This window comes from Histomonas meleagridis (assembly GCF_020186115.1).
Source record: "Histomonas meleagridis strain 2922-C6/04-10x chromosome Unknown contig_16, whole genome shotgun sequence".
NCBI classification, from domain to species: Eukaryota; Parabasalia; order Tritrichomonadida; family Dientamoebidae; genus Histomonas; species Histomonas meleagridis.
The window spans coordinates 211,030-228,447 of NW_027150781.1; the positions used below are offsets into that span (position 1 = coordinate 211,030).

Sequence of the window (17,418 nt, forward strand, 5' to 3'; positions counted from 1 at the left end):
GACAATTGACAAGCAGTTTTCAAAACTTATAAAAGTTTACAGTGAAAACTGGCGTTTCAAAAAGTTGTTTATTTTTTTGTTGGTTCATTTAAAGTCAATTCTGAAAATATTATGCAAAATAATTTTACAGAGGTTAATTTAAATTAAAAAAATGTTTTATTTAAATAGTGAATTTATATTTAAATAATTTTTATTTGAACTCAGTAAAGCTAAATACAAAAAATTACTTGTCAGTAGATATCCATTTTAAAATACATTTTATTTCACAAAATCACAAATCGTAACAATTTCATTGTGCAGCAAACATTAGTCATAAGCTTATTTATCACTAGTGAAATTGAACTTGATTACCAACGATAAAAAAAATTTGATGGAATTTAATTGATACTTCAAAAAAAAAAAGCTAAAAAAGCTAAAAAAGCTAAAAAAGCTCAAGAATAATTTAATAATTTATTACTAATAACTCAAGATGTAATTTTAAAGACTTGATAAAAATTTGCATTTTTAATGCAAAATGTAGCAAATACTGGATTTTATCTCCAAATCACATATAAAAAACATGTACAAAATTATAAATTTTATAATCGCAAACATATTATATTATTCAGATCGATGCAAAAAAGGATGATGTTTGCTTATTTGAAAAGTGACATAGAAGTAAAATTGACACTTTTTAAACGGTTATGGCCTTTCTTTTGGAATGTCTGCACCAAACAAGACACTTCTTCAACCAGGTCGTTTTGTCATCCTTCTCAATGGCCGCCATGCAGGAAAGAAGGCAATAGTTTTACAAGCATATCCAGAACCAACTGAAGCACGTAAATATCCACACGCAGTTGTTTTAGGAATCCAAAAATCACCAAAGAAGCTTACAAAGGATATGCCACAAAAGACCCTTGTCAAGCGTACTCAAATCAAAGTTTTTGTCAAGACTGTTAACTTCAACCATCTTCTTCTTACACGTCATATGATGAAAGATGAAGACTTCTGGAACAAGGTCAAACCAGACCAAGTCATCAAGTCTATGGAAGACACTGAACAAAAGAAGGCTGAACTTCAAGCAATCACAAAAGTTCTTCGCCAGAAGTATCTCAATGGCAAGATGCCATGGTTGTTCAAGCCACTCAAATTTTAAATAAACAATTTAATTTATAATAAGAAATCATGTTGGTATATTAAACTAATTACAATTTAATGAATTCGATAGAAAAATGTGTTTTCATCACATTTGAATCTTCTCTCATATGAAATTTGTTTTGTGATTTAACTTCAAGATGAAATTAATTTTTCAATCCTTAATGTTGTTGTAAATTACCCTGGTGTCGCTCCAATTCGCCGTATTCAAATTTTTGCCACTGGAATTTGAGAATAAAACCGTTTTCAGTCAGACACAAGGGATTCCATTTCCATGATGCTCATGATATACAAGAGCTTTGGTCAATGCAAATGAAATACTTCCAACTCTAGTTCTCTCTACATGAATCTTATTTCTTTATCTTATAATTTTAATAATCAATTTGAAATTTCTCTACATATAATCAAATTAAACTAAAAAAGTAGCATCATTTAGAATACTCATTACAAGTAAAGTACAAAAAGATATCGAAACAAACTAATTTAATTATTCATATAAATAAATATTGTGATTATTCCGGAATTTTTTTACCGAATAAACTCAAAAACATTAAATTAATAGGTTATTAGGATTACTGATTTAAGCGTTAGCAATACATTGCAATTCTCAATATAAAAAATTGAATATTTGAACAAAAATTTTTAAATATGTTAATTGTTATTAGGTCATATATTTAGCTCTATTCACGTCTAAACATTTGAAATTTCATGCAATTAAAAAAATCAATGAAATAATTATTTATTCATAAATTTCCCATGATTCAGTAATTGTGTTCTCACTTAGATGTTCCCAAGCAACTAGTAAATATTGAATTGCTGTTTCTTCGTTGGATTTAGTATTGGGATCATTTTGATATGATTTTTTGAACAATCTTCTTGCTGTGGCCTTTAGGCTCCCAAACACCAATCGATCCAATGGCTGTAACTCATCTGTTAAGCCTGCAGGGATGAATAATAATTCAATATTCAAATTATCAGCACACTCATGGATCTTTTGAGTTTGATGAGCCTTAAATTGATCAACAATCAAATATATCTTTTTGTCGTCATTAAAATTGTTTCGGAGAAACTTTAAATATTGCTCAAATGTTGATTCTGTTGTCCAACCATTGCTTGATTAAGTGGAATTGTAATATGAAATATCTCCTTAATTTTTTTCACTTCGCTCAGTTGTACCCTTAGCAATAATGATAAGAGGTAGCTTTTTTCCATCAGCTTTTATACTTGCCATTACACTGATACTTTGTTTGGAATTAGCATTGACATAGGCTTTAACATTGTTAGATCCTGTTTCAGACCAAGTCAAAATTCCTACAGGAATACTATTCCAACATGTTTCATCAGAATTAATAACTCTAGATCTATCAATTGTTGATAAAAGTTTCTGAATTTTTTGGATGAATTCATTTTTTTCTTCATCAGATATTGTTGGTCTTCTTTTCGCGTGAGGTTTCCTCGATGAAATTATATTTCGTTTCTTGAAGTCATTGATAAATCCTCTGCTAATTGGAAAATCTTTTTTGATCATTTCTTCATTAGTATATTTTTCGAGATAGGCTTGGTATGCAATGTCAATAAAATCTTCGTCATTTAAATATATACCTTGAGATAAGAAATTAGCAACGATATAATCTTTAATTGCAGTTTCTTCTTCATTGGTGAATATCCGATGACTGATACCATGGTTGTTGTCCCATGGTCTCCATTTGTTGTTTAACTCCATTTTCTTTCTCCAATATTTTAACGTTGATTCTGGAATTTCTGATTTTTGAGATAATTTGTAAATTGATTCTGAACTACTTAGAATTTTGTCAATAACTATTTGTATTTTCTTTCTGACGTCTCGACGTGTGTAATCATTGTGTGGTTTTCCACTGAATACAGGTCTTACTTGCATCTTTCAGATGTCTGTTCAATGCCGTTTATTAATTATTTTGACTAGCATTTAAAATTTGAATACGGCGAATTGAAGCGACACCAGGGTATTTTAATTATAAAAATTTGAAATAAATTAATTCTTAAAGATTGATAGTGAATGATTTTGTGTTCTTGGATATGAGAAACACATCTTTTGATAACAGCAATTATTATTATTTGTTGATTCATCAAAGACAATTATTTTGGATTTTTTAACAAATATTAGATTTTTGTGAGCTCACGAAAGACAAATTGATTTAACACATATAACAAATAAATTTCCCATACCGGTGATCTTTCACTTTGATTTTTGTTTTGAAACAATACATTAATACGAATGGGGTGGCCCAATAAGCCTTATGCAGTTTCCTGTTCTCCCTGTTATGAACCCAGATTTCTGGGTTTACAAAGCAGAAGGATTTGACTCAGTGATTCTTTCTTTTGTCGGGCCAGAAGACTCTGAATTTCATGGTAAAGTTCTTAGATTATATAAAAATCAAGAACCTCAATTTCGAAGGGGTAATGAACCAGAAATCGAAGACTTCACATCTAGGGTTATCCTACATCAGAACTATATCAAAAATTTCATAAAACCATTTTTAGATTACATTGATGCTGGAACACCATACGCTATTGCACCTGAATTTGTTCAAGCCTTATCTAACAAAATTCAATCTAATCGTCCACCACGTCGAATCAACGAATCACATATTTGTACCACGTCTAAAGTCTGCTTAATCCATGAAGATCATATTCCAACTCAAGGCATTTCCATCGAAATTAAACCTAAGTGGGGATTTCTTCCTGATTGTCCATTAATTCCATCTGATTCTATCAAACGACGTGTATCAAGATTTCAACTCATGCAACGATACAAGTTCAAACTTGGACAAATCAAGTCCATTACATCCTATGACCCTTTAGACCTATTTAGTGGCGAACGTTCATCCATAAGCAAAGCGATAACAGATATTACTACCAATCCACAAAGTAATCTCAAAGTTATTCGCGATGGAAAAACATCAGAACTTACACCAAATGAAAGGGAAACACTTGTTGAATCACTTTATACGCATGACGTTCTATCTAAAATTCTTAAACTTCAGCGTCTTGATAAATTCGACGTCGAATGTATTGTTCCGATTTTGGAAAAGGCGAACTCTCCGACGTGGGAAGAAATGGTTAATGATGAAAATATCATTAATGGTATATGTAAGATGATGAATAACGAATTTGTTTTACCTAACGATGTGGAAAAAGTTAAGGAATTGATTGAGAATATGAGTGAGAGCGAGGCAAGAATAAACATCGCCGCGTTTTTAATTGCTCAAGCAGCAAAAGATTGCAGCGTGATGATAAGCGGTCAGGGAAATGATGTTCGATTCGACGTGATCGATTTTGATCTGAAAATGCCTCAGCATATAATTTCGCAATACCTGAAATTGGATAAGAAAATTATTGATGCATATAAAGAAATGGAAAATAAATAAAGAAAAAAATGTACTTAGTTTTGCAATGTTGGAAATATTTTTGTCTTATTGTTTTTGATTCATCAATTGTTATGTTATTTTTAAAATATTTTTTTGTGAATTCAAACCTTAAAAACGTTATTCTTTCATGAAGTGTTGATATATTTCTTAACATTAGTAGTAACATTTTTGAATTGTCAATTAATCTCATTCTGATCAAAAACTCATAAACATATTAATTTAAATCAATCAAAAAGATATAGAATGTTTGATATTAAAAATCTCTTTTATGCGTGCTTTCAAGCGATAAAATGTTGGGTTGTGGCAATTGGCAGAAATTCGTTAAAGTGCCAAATAAAAATGCTCTCAAAAGACCAACTTGACTTCTACTTTGAACATTTAGTTGACGATTTCTGGATTACCATTAAAGGTAAGAAATATGGGGTGAACAGGTCGTTAGCTTCATCATTATCAAAATATATTTCAGAAATTGATCCATCAAGTAGCGAAATTACCTTGGATATTGATGATCCACATGACTGCTTCCCATTAGTCATTGACTTTTTGCATGGAAAGAAAATCGAAATTACGACATTAAATGATTACTCAATTCAACAAATTGCCGAATTTTTACAAATAGAATCACTTTTAAACCTAACAAGGCAGTCACTTGAAGAGCCACTTACTCCTAAAAACGTCCGTGATCGCCTTTATCAAAATCCGAATAATGAAACTTATTTAAATTATCTCTATGAGAATATCGAATCAATTCGTAACGAAAACTCACTTACTCAGTTTGAACCAGACATTTTACTTAAGGTCAAGAACTTTACCAAGAGTAATTTTACTTCTGTTAAATCTCGATACACATTTTATTTTGATTGTTGTATCTCATTTCCAACACTTGTAACACAGTTCCTCACCAACGACGACATTCGACAGATCCCAGAAGAAGTTCTTTCTCTTCTTGTTTCCGACGAAAAATATTCGACATTAGACGACATAATTCCATTTTATCCGATTGCGCAAAATTTGTATCATCAAGTTGAAGATAACAAACACCAATACCAAAACTTATTAGTTCAATGTGAAGAGAGTATGAAAGAGAAAGAAGACATCATTTCGAAGAGAGACAAATACAAAGAACTTGCCGAAATGAAAGAAAAGAACGAAAAACTTTATAATGACATCAAAGAGTTTTCGAATGACTTCCAAGAGAACTCTCGAATTAATGTTTTAAATGACTACAAAGTATCGCAAAACACTTTGGACGAAATCCAAAACAACATAAAAGAAATCGAAGAACAAATTAGTATGAAAAAAAGTAATTGCAAACAAGAGAACTTGAGGAACTCTTGCGCAGAAGCGGAAGATACTTTGGAAGATTTGGCAATGTGCTTAAACAAGTTGCTGCCAAATGACACAGACATCGAAATGATTTTGGAGGAAACCGAAAAAATCGCAAAAAATTTGGGAAATTTGGCACAAGAAGCGTTCAATGTTTTGGAGCCGAATTCTTAATGAAATTATTAATAAAACATTTTCTGCATATTTTATTTATTAAGTAATTTGTTTAAAATTTTTATGCAAATCTCAAAACATTAAATTAGAAATTATTCTGTGACACCGTGATCATGAAGTAATGTAATTATTTCATTATATTCATTTTTTATTGCAAACATATGCGCTGACATAAATAATTCAAATATTTTCCAAATTTTATTTTGAAATATAATATTATTAAAATGATTGATATTTGAAACAAAAAAAATATTTTTCGCATTAAGATCAATTCCTTCTTGTTCGAGAAGCAATTTAACTATTTCTATATGACCATTTTCAGATGCTTTAATAAGTGGTGTTTCAAATGTTTTAAACAATTTCCAAATATTATTTTGAAATATTATAAAATTATTGAAACAAAATTTAAATAAAATAAATAAATATTTTTAGTATTAATATCATTTCCTTTTTGTTCAAGAAGTAGTTTCACTATTTCTGTATGACCATTTGAAGATGCTTCCATAAGTGCTGTATTAAATATTTAAAATAATTTTTAAATATTATCTTGAAATATAAAATTATTAAAATAGATTATAAATAAAACAAATAAATATCTTTAGCATTAATATCAATTACTTCTTGAACAAGAAGTAATTAAACTATTTCTATTCGATTTTTAAAAGATGCTTTAATAAGTGCTGTATATAATAATTAAAATAATTTCCAAATATTATTTTGAAATAAAAAATTATTAAAATATAGTCTATTAAATAAAACAAATAAATATCTTCAGCACAACTCCCGGTACGATCAGATTCCACTTTTTGAATTAAACATAAAAATGAAAAAAATTTTTTATTCATATTTTAATATTTAAATATAATATTCAAGAAATACTTATATAATTTTTATTACAACAATGTGTTCTTTTCTTGTCGTATAGGTTTATTATAAATGATTGATTATTCATCGATGTATAAATTATTCAATTTTATTTTTTTCCAAAGATTTTGTTTTATTACTCAGTAGGTGATGGAGGATGAGATTGTGGTTGAGGTTGCGCAAAACCTTGAGGCTTGTTCAGTCTGCTTATAAGAAGTTTTTAATATGACACGATCAGTTGATATAAACTTCGTTCCCATGTGTCCTTTTAAATCTAATTTATGACTTCGCTTCATTGTACCAAAATTTTTAAGATTTCATCAAGTTAACCATGAACATTATAATCTGTGTAACTTTCGCTTTCACTAAGGTCACTGCATTGATTTTTTTCTTGGTAGAAAAAAGTGAACTTTGGGAATCATCAATTTGTTGAAAGGTTTCATTTTCAATTGGAATGTTAAAATATAAACGCGTAGACAAAATAAGGCGGATAAGGGTTCATTGATTTCAAATGATTCTATCTGATCTAACTCATTTTCTTCAAGATAATTTAAAAAAGAATAATTTAATTTTTTCTTCTTCCCTAAAACTGAAACAATTACGAATGAGAATGCAAGAAGTGGATAATGCAATCAAAGCTTTTCTTCATAGAAAAAATATGCTTGAATAAATTGAAGATCTGGGCAAATTCTTTTAAAGTTTGTTTGTTGATCACAAAAAATGCAATTGTATAGTTTATCAAACCAAAATCTTCGGTTATTGTATTCAAAAATCATGTGATAATTGGCCGAGCACTTAAGGCTACTTTGGAAAGATGGAAGGAAATAATATTTCTGAAGTAATGCCAAAATACTTTGAAACACTTTCTCCAGAAGACCAGGAAGAATACAAAAAACTTAGAGCAATCCTTTCGTCAAAAGATTGTAGAAATAATCGTGGTCAAAGATTAACCAAATTCTCTGAAATGTTATCTGCAATCCAGAAATTTTGCATCAGAAACGACCAAAATGATTCTAATAGATGTCTTGTCTGTGGTATTTGCTGGTTACCTAACGGCATAGCAATTAACACAAGACAATTAAGATTACTAATTGACAAGTGCAAATCTTCAATTAATGGGTCTCTTCAAAGGATTGGGTTTTCAGCAGTTTCCATGAAAGATGATTCATACAATAAGCTTTATGCTGTTATCCCTCAACTAAAAAATAACTACAAAGAAACCAGAGAATGGTCAATCAGACAGACAACCTTTTCCACACCACAAGCAGAAATACCAGTATTTACGCCTGATCAAAAGTACATGTTTCCAACACCAGCTCCAACATTTCCACAAGTACAAACACCTCAACCGAACATGGCACAACTTGGAATGAGCAATAATTCATTCGATCCAGATTATCAAAATGAGACCATTCCTCCAGAAGTTGATGATTGGAATGATCCCTTTTGTCTTACTCCTTCGTTTGTATTCGATGATAGTCAAGGATATAATGATGACGATCAATTTATGTGATTAATTTATAATAAATATTTGAAAAATAAAATGTATTTTAATAATAAATGTCAACGCTTTGTTAGTAATACTTAACCATCTACAAAACTTTTATTTCTTGTGATCAAATTTGTGCAAAATCTGCCTCTGTGAAAATAATAACAACAGCTGTTAATATATTGACTCAAAATTCAATTAAAAACGTTTACCTCAAAAATGGTTGAATCTGTCAAGTGCACCGTCGTTGGTGATAGCCAAATAGGGAAAACAAGCCTTATTGTGACGTTCTGTAGTGGGTGGTTCCCAAAGGATTACATTCCGACTGAGACCAATAATTTTTCAAAAACAATCCTTTTCGATGATAACCCAATTGATATAAGGCCATTTGATACTATGTCACAAGAAGAATACGAAGAAATCCGTTCTATTACTTATGAAGGAACTGATGTTTTCATTATTTGCTTTTCTTTGATTGAACCTAAAACGTTGGAAAGTGTAGAATCAAAATGGATCAAAGAGGCACATGACTTTAGTGAAGAAGCTCCGATTGTCCTTGTAGGCCTAAAGAAAGACCTTCGTGATTCATTTGTTGAAGATCCAAATAACACTGAATTAAAGCCAATTCCAATAAAAGATGGACAAGCAATGAAAGAGAAAATAGGGGCTTATGACTATATCGAATGCTCGTGTCTTACCAAATCTAACATTGACAAAGTTTTCGAAACTGCTCTGAAGGCTGTTACCCACCAATCACAACAAGACGAAGGCGAAGAATCAGAGCCAAGCGAAAAACCAGCGCCAGTTGAACAACCAACTCCAATTGAAAAACCATCTCAAGTTGTACAACAACCTGCACCTGTACAGCAACCAACAAAAGAAACTGAGGAAAAAAAGACAACCGAAGAGCGTCCAAGCGCAAAAACAAGCGAAGAACAACATCACCAAGAGCCATGCAATCTTTTATAAACATTTGTTTCCCTCAAATATTGGTATACCATCCAATAAACTTTTTTTGTTTTTTTGTAATTTTAGATAACAAAAAATATGTTAACCAACTTTTTATGATAATAAATTATCAGATAAAAAGTTGGAATTAGTTTGTAAGAATATTTTCTAAAAACAGTTGTTTTGTCGTTTCAAGTGTTCTAACAAAAATATCTTAAAAAATATTAAAGAAAGGCTTTGGAAGATGAACCCGCCTCATTGTATAACGTTCATATATCGTCAAACAGACCCCTCAAAATTAACGCGGTACCGCGCAAATTATTGTACGTTAAATCCAAAAAATGATCTCCACATCTAGCATCGAAGCTATGATGAAAAAGATCAATGACTTAAATTTCAGTTCTATTTCAGATACATCTTTTCTTGAAGAAGAAGATAATTTCAGTATTCCAGAATCTCAAAATAATGAAAAAAATTATTCGAATGACACAGATACTTCACCTGTATTATCCGATTTTGATAAGCCAAGTTATGATGAATTCGAAAATGAAAAGTCAAAATTTCTTAATAAATTTAGAGCAATTTCAGGAAAAAATGTTAGTTCTTTTGATGATGTCATTAATGAATACAAAAAACTACAGAAAAGTAACAGTAAACAGGAATTTTATGACAGGTTTAATGAAAGGTATAAAACTCAAATTTCCTCATTTTCAGGATTAACAAATTTCATAGATTCCTTAAATCAAAGAAAGAGCGGTAATAATTCATCAGCAAATGAATATGAATCTCTTAAAGAACAAGTCGAATCCTTAAAGAAATCCAAAAAATCATATGAATTTGCTTTAACAAATCTCGAAGAACTTCTTGAATCTCAAATAAACGAAATAAAAAGTTTATCTGAACAACGAAATGAACTTGTTCAACAACTTCAAAAACTTGATAATTTATGTCATCAAATTGATGATGCTGGACATAATCTCGAATTACAACTAAAGAACCAACAAATAGCCATTACTGAGTCCAAAGAAGAACCAGTAAAACAAATTCAAAACGAAATAAATGATAATTATGAATTACTTGCAAAAATGATAAAAACAGTTAATAATATTGAAGATGATTCCATAACTGAGAAAATAAATGAAATAAAAGAAAATACTAATCTAACAGTTGAAGATAGAATTATCAATATAATCACATGTATAATTAAAAAGTTTAATAAAATAGTTACAGAAACAAACATTATTTCACAAAATATTAAAAACAAAGAATCAGAGAACAAAAAACTTAAAAATAAATGTGTTGATATATTACATTCATTTGAAGAAGAGTTAAGATTTTTACAAAAGTTAGTAAATTCCAAAGAATTACAAAATATTATTTTTTATAGAACTTCAATTGGATCTCCTTTAGCATTTGAAAAAGATGAAAAAGAAGAATTAATTCGAAGATGCTCATCAATTGGCGCATTTATAGATGAGAAAATAGGAGAAATAACACAAGAAAATGTTTTATCAATTGTAGGAGATATAGAAAACATCGATTCAAATCAAATATTTGAACTTTTACAACCAACAAATATTGAAAAAAAGATTGAAAAAATTTTTAATGAACTAAGTGAAACCGATTCAGTTTCAACAAGACATTTAGTTGATTTATTTGTTGCTCAAATAATAATGAATGAAATTCTGAAATCATATGTATGTGATTTAAGAGATCATTTATCTGATTCACAACAAGATGTATATAACTTTGAAAAACTTACCAAAGAAAATGAAAAACTTTCAAAAGATAATCAAAAGGTTAATAAAGAAAATCAACAATTAATAAGAAGTCTTAAGAAATTATTACATAGACAAAAGAAAGCACAAAGACAAATTGCTAAAGTTTATCCAATTGATCAAAACTTAGATTTTTGTACGAATATTTTAAATTTATTAAAAATTCTTCATAAACAATCAAATGAAATAATTAGCACTAGTTCTTCTTCACAATCAGAATATGTAAATGAAGATTTGTTAAAACAAATTGAAGATGCACATCAACAAATAGAAGAACTTCAGAAAATAGTTAATGAACAAACACAAAATGTTGAAAATCAAATCAAGTCATATGAAGAAAAGATCAAAGAGTTAACAGAAAATATTGATAATAATAAAAAGGAAATTGAAGAATTAAGTAATGATAAAGAAAATTTAACATCATCACTTGAAATTTCGATTCAAAAATTAAAAGAAGCCAATGAACATATCAAAGAAATCGAGAATAAAAACAATTCAATTATAAATGAAAAACAACAACTTGAAAAAGAGAAACAAAATCTTGAAAACAAAAACATAAAATTCAAATCAATAAAAGTTCAATATGAAGAAGCTATTAAAGAACTTCAAAAAATAAGGAAACAAAAGGAAGAAATTGTTGAAGAAAATCAAACTTTAAAGAAACAAAATGATAATATTTTAAGTGAAAATGCTAATTTAAAGAATGAAAACAAATCTCTTTCACTTAAAAATAAATCAATTGAAGAGAAATTCACAGTCGAAAAGAACACATTATTATCACAAATTAAAGCAAGCACAACAATGGCTAAATCAGATATTGATCGAATTCAGAAACAATATGAACAGAAACTTACAGACATTTTTAACAAAACTAAAGCAATTTTAATGAACATCAAAATCAATGAAATTCCTAATGATGTAAATGATGCATTTGATCTTTTAATCATTCAAATCAAAAACATGAAATCATATATTTCACATAATTTATCAAAGAATGAAGAAATTCAAAAGATTCAAAAGCTCTTAAAAGTCCAAGCAGGTTCACCATTATTACCAAAGATTCAAAAATTAATCGAAACAAATCAAAGCATTCAATCTGAATATGAAAAAATCAAAGAAGATAATGAATCAATAATAAAAGCACATGAAAAGATACAAAGAGATTTTTCAAAGGTTCAATCACAGATTATAGCTCTTGCTCAATGGGAAGCTTGGGCCAAAAGAATGATACGTATTATACGTGAAACTCCATGTAAGAATTTTAATCATGAACAACTCCGTTTAACTATTGAAGAAACCCTTTTATCATCAGTATCAAACAGAACAATGTTTTTCAGAATTGAAATGTTAAGAGAAGAAAAGAAATTATTGCAAATGCATCAAAGACAAATAATGGAAAAGAACAATCACAAAAAGCCTCATTTTAATTCTGTTTTAATTGTATTGTTAGCTGTAAGAAAAATCCAAAAAACTTCTGGATATGTTCCAATAAAATTAAGTACTCCTTCAATACATAATCGGAAAAAATAATGTGTGTGTGTGTATGTTTTGTTTTTAATAAATTATGTTTTAAAATTCTTGTTTTTTTGGATTTTATTAAAAAAGTGAACACAAAAAGTGTAAAAATAAACGTTTCCGCAAGAATGCAAAGCAGCAAAACAAAGTCACCTAACAGAAATAAGTTATCTAATCAGAAGCGTTTCGTCGCAAGTGGAAATCTTGGTTCACCTTTAAGACAGAAAAAAACAGATAATTCATTTTCTGATAATATGTCTGAAACATCAGAAAATTCATTTACTTTACAAGCTGAACAATCCGGGGAGCAAAGAGCTAAAAAAGCTCTCTCTTCTGTTGTCAATGAAGTACCAAGAGCTCAACGTGAATTATCATATTCAAATCTTACCTATCTTGATTTATCATATTCACCGCTTAAAACGCCCAATTTTTCTACTCTTTCACAAAATCTTTCAGTATTAAAATTATCAGGTGTACCAATAAATCAAAAAATTCCAACTTTACAATCACTTAGAACACTTTTTGCTGACAATTGCAAACTAAATAATTTTGATTATATTCAAAGTCTTCCAAATCTTCGATACTTATCTCTTTCCAACAATAATCTTACAACATTTAAAGGATTACCAAGTTTTCCTCTCTTAAAATCCATTGATCTTAGTTCCAACAAAACCAGTTTCCCCACCGTTGACATTATTTCAGCCATTGGCTCCTTATATCTAGAAACGGTTAATCGCAATTCGATCACATCAAATGATTTCCAAACAGCGTTTTCACGCTCGCCACTTGTTGGTTATTCATTACGCCAAGGGAAACCATTAAATTCATCGGAAGATTCCATTACATATCTTACTCAAGATCTCAAGAAATCACTTGGCAAGCAATTCAAAACTGGTGAATTATTAATCGAGAACAATAAAATAATAACAATTCCCTATACCAATGCCACAAACATCCGATGGTATATGTCGAAATATCCTACTTCCCAAGAGAACGAAGAGTGGATCATCATCAAAGAATTCAAGACGCGAAAACTTGTTATTAATCAAAGTATGCAACAACGTCTTATTAAAGCTGAATTCCAACTCAAGAATATACCTAAGACCAAATTTTCGATGTACACTTCGAATATCATTTGCATCGAAGAAGAAGACAAACTTACGATGCCATTTCCAATCGCCATCAATGTAAAAGGTGAATTTACGGAAGGCAATTTAATAACATTTTATCCATTACAAATCCCATATACATATAAATGGTATTTATATCATCAGATATATAAACAAGGAAAACAAGTTTCGGAAGAAAACACTTTTGTTATTGATAAGTCATTAATTGGGGAGAAATTAGTATTAACAATTGAACCATTTATTAACAAATTCCCCGAATTAAAATTCCAAAAGATTCATTACGTTACTGACACAATAAAACGACAAATACCAATTGTTAAAGGAATCAAATTTCCTGATGAATTATTCGAAGGAAAAGAGATCAAATTTAATCATCAAATCATACCACAACGCGAAGGATTTTCCGAAATATATATTGAGAAATCAACATCATTAACAAGTAATTGGAAAGTTATTTGTCAATTAGATAAAGATAACTTGAAATATATACCGACAAAAGATGACGTTGATTATTATTTACGTGTTTCTTATTTACCTATACTTGATGATGAATCAACAACTATTAATGAAATCCCTTATTACTTTTATAGTAATAATTCAGTAAAACCAACTTTGCCAACATTTAAAAACGTTGAAATTATAGGTAAATTAGAAACTGGTCAATCAATAGTTGTTAATGGTACTTATGAAGGAGGTCGAAAAGGAAAATGTTTATACAAGTGGTACTTTTCGAATAAATCATTCATCAGGAATAAGCCAATTGAAGCACAATCAATTAATTTTATAGTGAATAATGAAAATGGGATATTACGACTTAAAAAAAAATATCTGAATTTATATATAGCAGTAGAAATAATTCCTGTTAGAGATGATAATTGTAATGGTAAATCGATTTTTGTTTTTGGAGATAAACAAATTACTGAAGGTAAGAAAACAAATGAATTAATTAAAGGTAACAAAACATTTGAAATATATCAACAAATTTCATTTCTATATGAATTTAAATGGTATCGAATTCATTCCAAATCGAATTTAGAATTAATTAATAAAGGAAAAAAATATACACCGAACATAAATGACTCAGGAAAATATATAAAATTAGAATCAAATGATGGTAAACATGATGAAATTATATACATTAATGAAAACATATCATTAGAAATCAAAGACTTTAAGATTTCATATGACTCATGTAAAATTGGCTCCGAAATATATTTACCCGAAACATTTTATTATGAAAACTCGATCGAAATCCAATCGAATTCGAACACTGAAATCGATTGGGTACGAATAAACCCGAAAAATAATCAACAACAAGTCATTGCTATTAATATTAATCCATATGTATTACATGAGAATGATATTGGCCATAAAATCAAAGCGATATATTATATATTAGATTCGGATGATTCTATTATTAAATATAAAGAATCATCAAATATTACTGATGTAATATATCGTACAGAAGCGGATAATTTCATATGTAATATAAAAGGAGAATTAAAAGTCGGCGAAGAATTATCTGTTGAACATGAAAACCCAATTTATTCAATCAAATGGTTGAAAAAGAATTATTATGATAAGTTCGATTTAATAATAGAATATGTTTTCGATCATATCGATGATGAAAATAATATTATATATTATAAAAATAATAAAAATGATTCGATCGCAGATAATTTAAGATTAAAATTATCTGACGCTGAATGCGATTGTTTCATTAAAGCTGAAGTTATATTCGCTGAACTTGATGATAATATTTTGATTCCGTTAAACGAGAAAAATCCTTTGGTGGTTAACGCTGTTAAAGAAAGAGTGAAACCAATAGATTTCGCAATCGTTTTACCAAATAATTATCAAAACTTTTTATCAGAAGGAACAACACTTAAACTCGAAACGATAGGAAAATTGACTACTTACAAAAAACCAAAAATTGTGTGGGAAATGTTAAGTGAAAAACGATGGATAGAAAGAGGTAACGGTTTCTCATACACTTTTGTTAAGTCTGATATAGGAAATGAATTTAGGATAAAATGTAATGAACCTAAAACATTAATTAAATTACCTAAGATAACACCAATGGTTCCAACAGTTACTAATGTCGAAATCTCACAAAATGAAAAAGGTAAAATTATTGTTAGCGGAAAATATAATGGAGGAAAAGAAGGAAAATCGAAAATTATTGTTTCATATATCTCTGATAATGATGAAGTTACATTAGAGAACACAGTCGTTCAGAATCTGGTATACAAAAAATCATATCAATTTTCTCCATCGAAAAAACTTTTTGGAAAAATGATTGATGTAGGTTATATACCTATACGTTCTGATGGGATTGAAGGTAAATGCACATGGTCCAAAAACGGAATCGTTGTTAAGCCAATTCCATCGATTTTATTAGCAAAGTTCGAATTAAGCGAAGATTTTCCAATGGTTAAATCTTCCATGAAATGTATTATAACAAGAGCTATTTTAGCGGATTCGTTTTCTTATAAATGGTCGAGAATACCACTTAACGAAGACCATAAGTTCTTCAAAGAATCGCAAAACAACAAATCACAGGTTTACATCCTCACCTCACACGACGATAACTGCATTTTGAGGTGTCAAATCCGCGCCATCGGCAAAAACGGTTATATATCTGAGTCATTCTCAATTGAAAAAGAGATTCACATTCAATACAATTCAATGAAGTTCCCAACTTCACTCAGCATTGAAATTAAACGTCCTCCGAATCCGAATAAGAAGAAAGAGATAACAGCGCAAAGCTCAATGATATCAATATCATCTATCACATCTATGCAATCCATAGTATCCAAAGCGAGTGAAATCTTATCATTACCAAATAGTAGTAGTAATAATCCAAATAACAAAATTCGTAAAGTTGAAACAGGTTACATCTTAAATGCAATTGCTGAACCACTTGGGGAGTTTAATATGAATTTAATCATCTGGCAATATAAATTTGAAGATTCTTGGATCGACATTAGTGAAGGAGAAAGTTATCTTTTAACGATTGATGACTTCGACAAAATCATTCGTTGCATCTTCACAATGAATGGGAAGTCCATATTTTCGGAAGAAGTCTTTTGTATCATTGATCAAAAAACTAATGCATTAGCGGCAAGTGCTGCACGCGCTGGGACATTTATATTTAAAGCGGATTACGTTGTCGGAAGTGATTCGTTTTGTACCATTTCATTTGCGAACGGAGGAATTCGCGTGAAAAACGAAAATGGTAAAGAAGCGAGTTGCAAATGGAAAGACGCAGAGGCAAATGCGATCAAAGGAACAAAGGACAAAATGGAAATTGTACTGGGAAATGAAACAAAATTCGAAATAATACCAACAAAAATCGAGTCGTATACGTCGGGAATGGTTTCGGTGACGTCGCTGAGGGATTTGTGCGTGTCGGCATTGAGACAGTTTAGGAAAAGATTCGAAAAAAACTGAAATAAAAATGTTATATTATAAAATTTTAAATAGAATTAAACGGAAAATCCAATTTTTTTTTTATATTTTAATGTTATAGTAAATATTCTTTAAAACACTTATTTTTATGGTTTTTGGAAATTAATTTGTTAGTGAGTAAAATGCAAAAAATTTACCTAAATAAAGAAACAAAGGTTCAGTCTTATCATTGTAATGAGGAT

General features: G+C 29.4%; 7 protein-coding genes across 7 annotated transcripts; 6 read left to right on the top strand and 1 right to left on the bottom strand.

The window, feature by feature from the left end:
• Positions 1–700: 700 nt before the first annotated feature.
• GO595_001925 (ribosomal protein L27e) lies at positions 701–1,135 on the top strand (the record flags this gene model as incomplete). Its single annotated transcript, XM_067914777.1, has 1 exon — positions 701–1,135. One exon carries the CDS (start codon positions 701–703, stop codon positions 1,133–1,135), a length of 435 nt encoding a protein of 144 aa, XP_067777611.1.
• A 1,146-nt stretch (positions 1,136–2,281) lies between these two features.
• Positions 2,282–3,031, bottom strand: GO595_001926 (DDE superfamily endonuclease containing protein; the record flags this gene model as incomplete). Its single annotated transcript, XM_067914778.1, has 1 exon — positions 2,282–3,031. One exon carries the CDS (start codon positions 3,029–3,031, stop codon positions 2,282–2,284), a length of 750 nt encoding a protein of 249 aa, XP_067777612.1.
• Positions 3,032–3,410: 379 nt separating this feature from the next.
• GO595_001927 (inositol-pentakisphosphate 2-kinase IPK1-like) lies at positions 3,411–4,541 on the top strand (the record flags this gene model as incomplete). The annotated part of the gene is made up of 1 exon (XM_067914780.1): positions 3,411–4,541. One exon carries the CDS (start codon positions 3,411–3,413, stop codon positions 4,539–4,541), a length of 1,131 nt encoding a protein of 376 aa, XP_067777613.1.
• A 339-nt stretch (positions 4,542–4,880) lies between these two features.
• On the top strand, positions 4,881–6,041 carry GO595_001928 (uncharacterized protein; the record flags this gene model as incomplete). Its single annotated transcript, XM_067914781.1, has 1 exon — positions 4,881–6,041. One exon carries the CDS (start codon positions 4,881–4,883, stop codon positions 6,039–6,041), a length of 1,161 nt encoding a protein of 386 aa, XP_067777614.1.
• A 1,678-nt stretch (positions 6,042–7,719) lies between these two features.
• On the top strand, positions 7,720–8,418 carry GO595_001929 (potassium/sodium hyperpolarization-activated cyclic nucleotide-gated channel 1; the record flags this gene model as incomplete). Its single annotated transcript, XM_067914782.1, has 1 exon — positions 7,720–8,418. The coding sequence occupies one exon, from the start codon at positions 7,720–7,722 to the stop codon at positions 8,416–8,418; it is 699 nt and encodes a 232-aa protein (XP_067777615.1).
• A 195-nt stretch (positions 8,419–8,613) lies between these two features.
• Positions 8,614–9,363, top strand: GO595_001930 (ras-related C3 botulinum toxin substrate 3; the record flags this gene model as incomplete). Its single annotated transcript, XM_067914783.1, has 1 exon — positions 8,614–9,363. One exon carries the CDS (start codon positions 8,614–8,616, stop codon positions 9,361–9,363), a length of 750 nt encoding a protein of 249 aa, XP_067777616.1.
• Positions 9,364–11,015: 1,652 nt separating this feature from the next.
• Positions 11,016–17,218, top strand: GO595_001931 (Leucine Rich Repeat family protein; the record flags this gene model as incomplete). The annotated part of the gene is made up of 2 exons (XM_067914784.1): positions 11,016–12,431; positions 12,803–17,218. 2 exons carry the CDS (start codon positions 11,016–11,018, stop codon positions 17,216–17,218), a joined length of 5,832 nt encoding a protein of 1,943 aa, XP_067777617.1.
• Between the last annotated feature and the right edge of the window lie 200 nt (positions 17,219–17,418).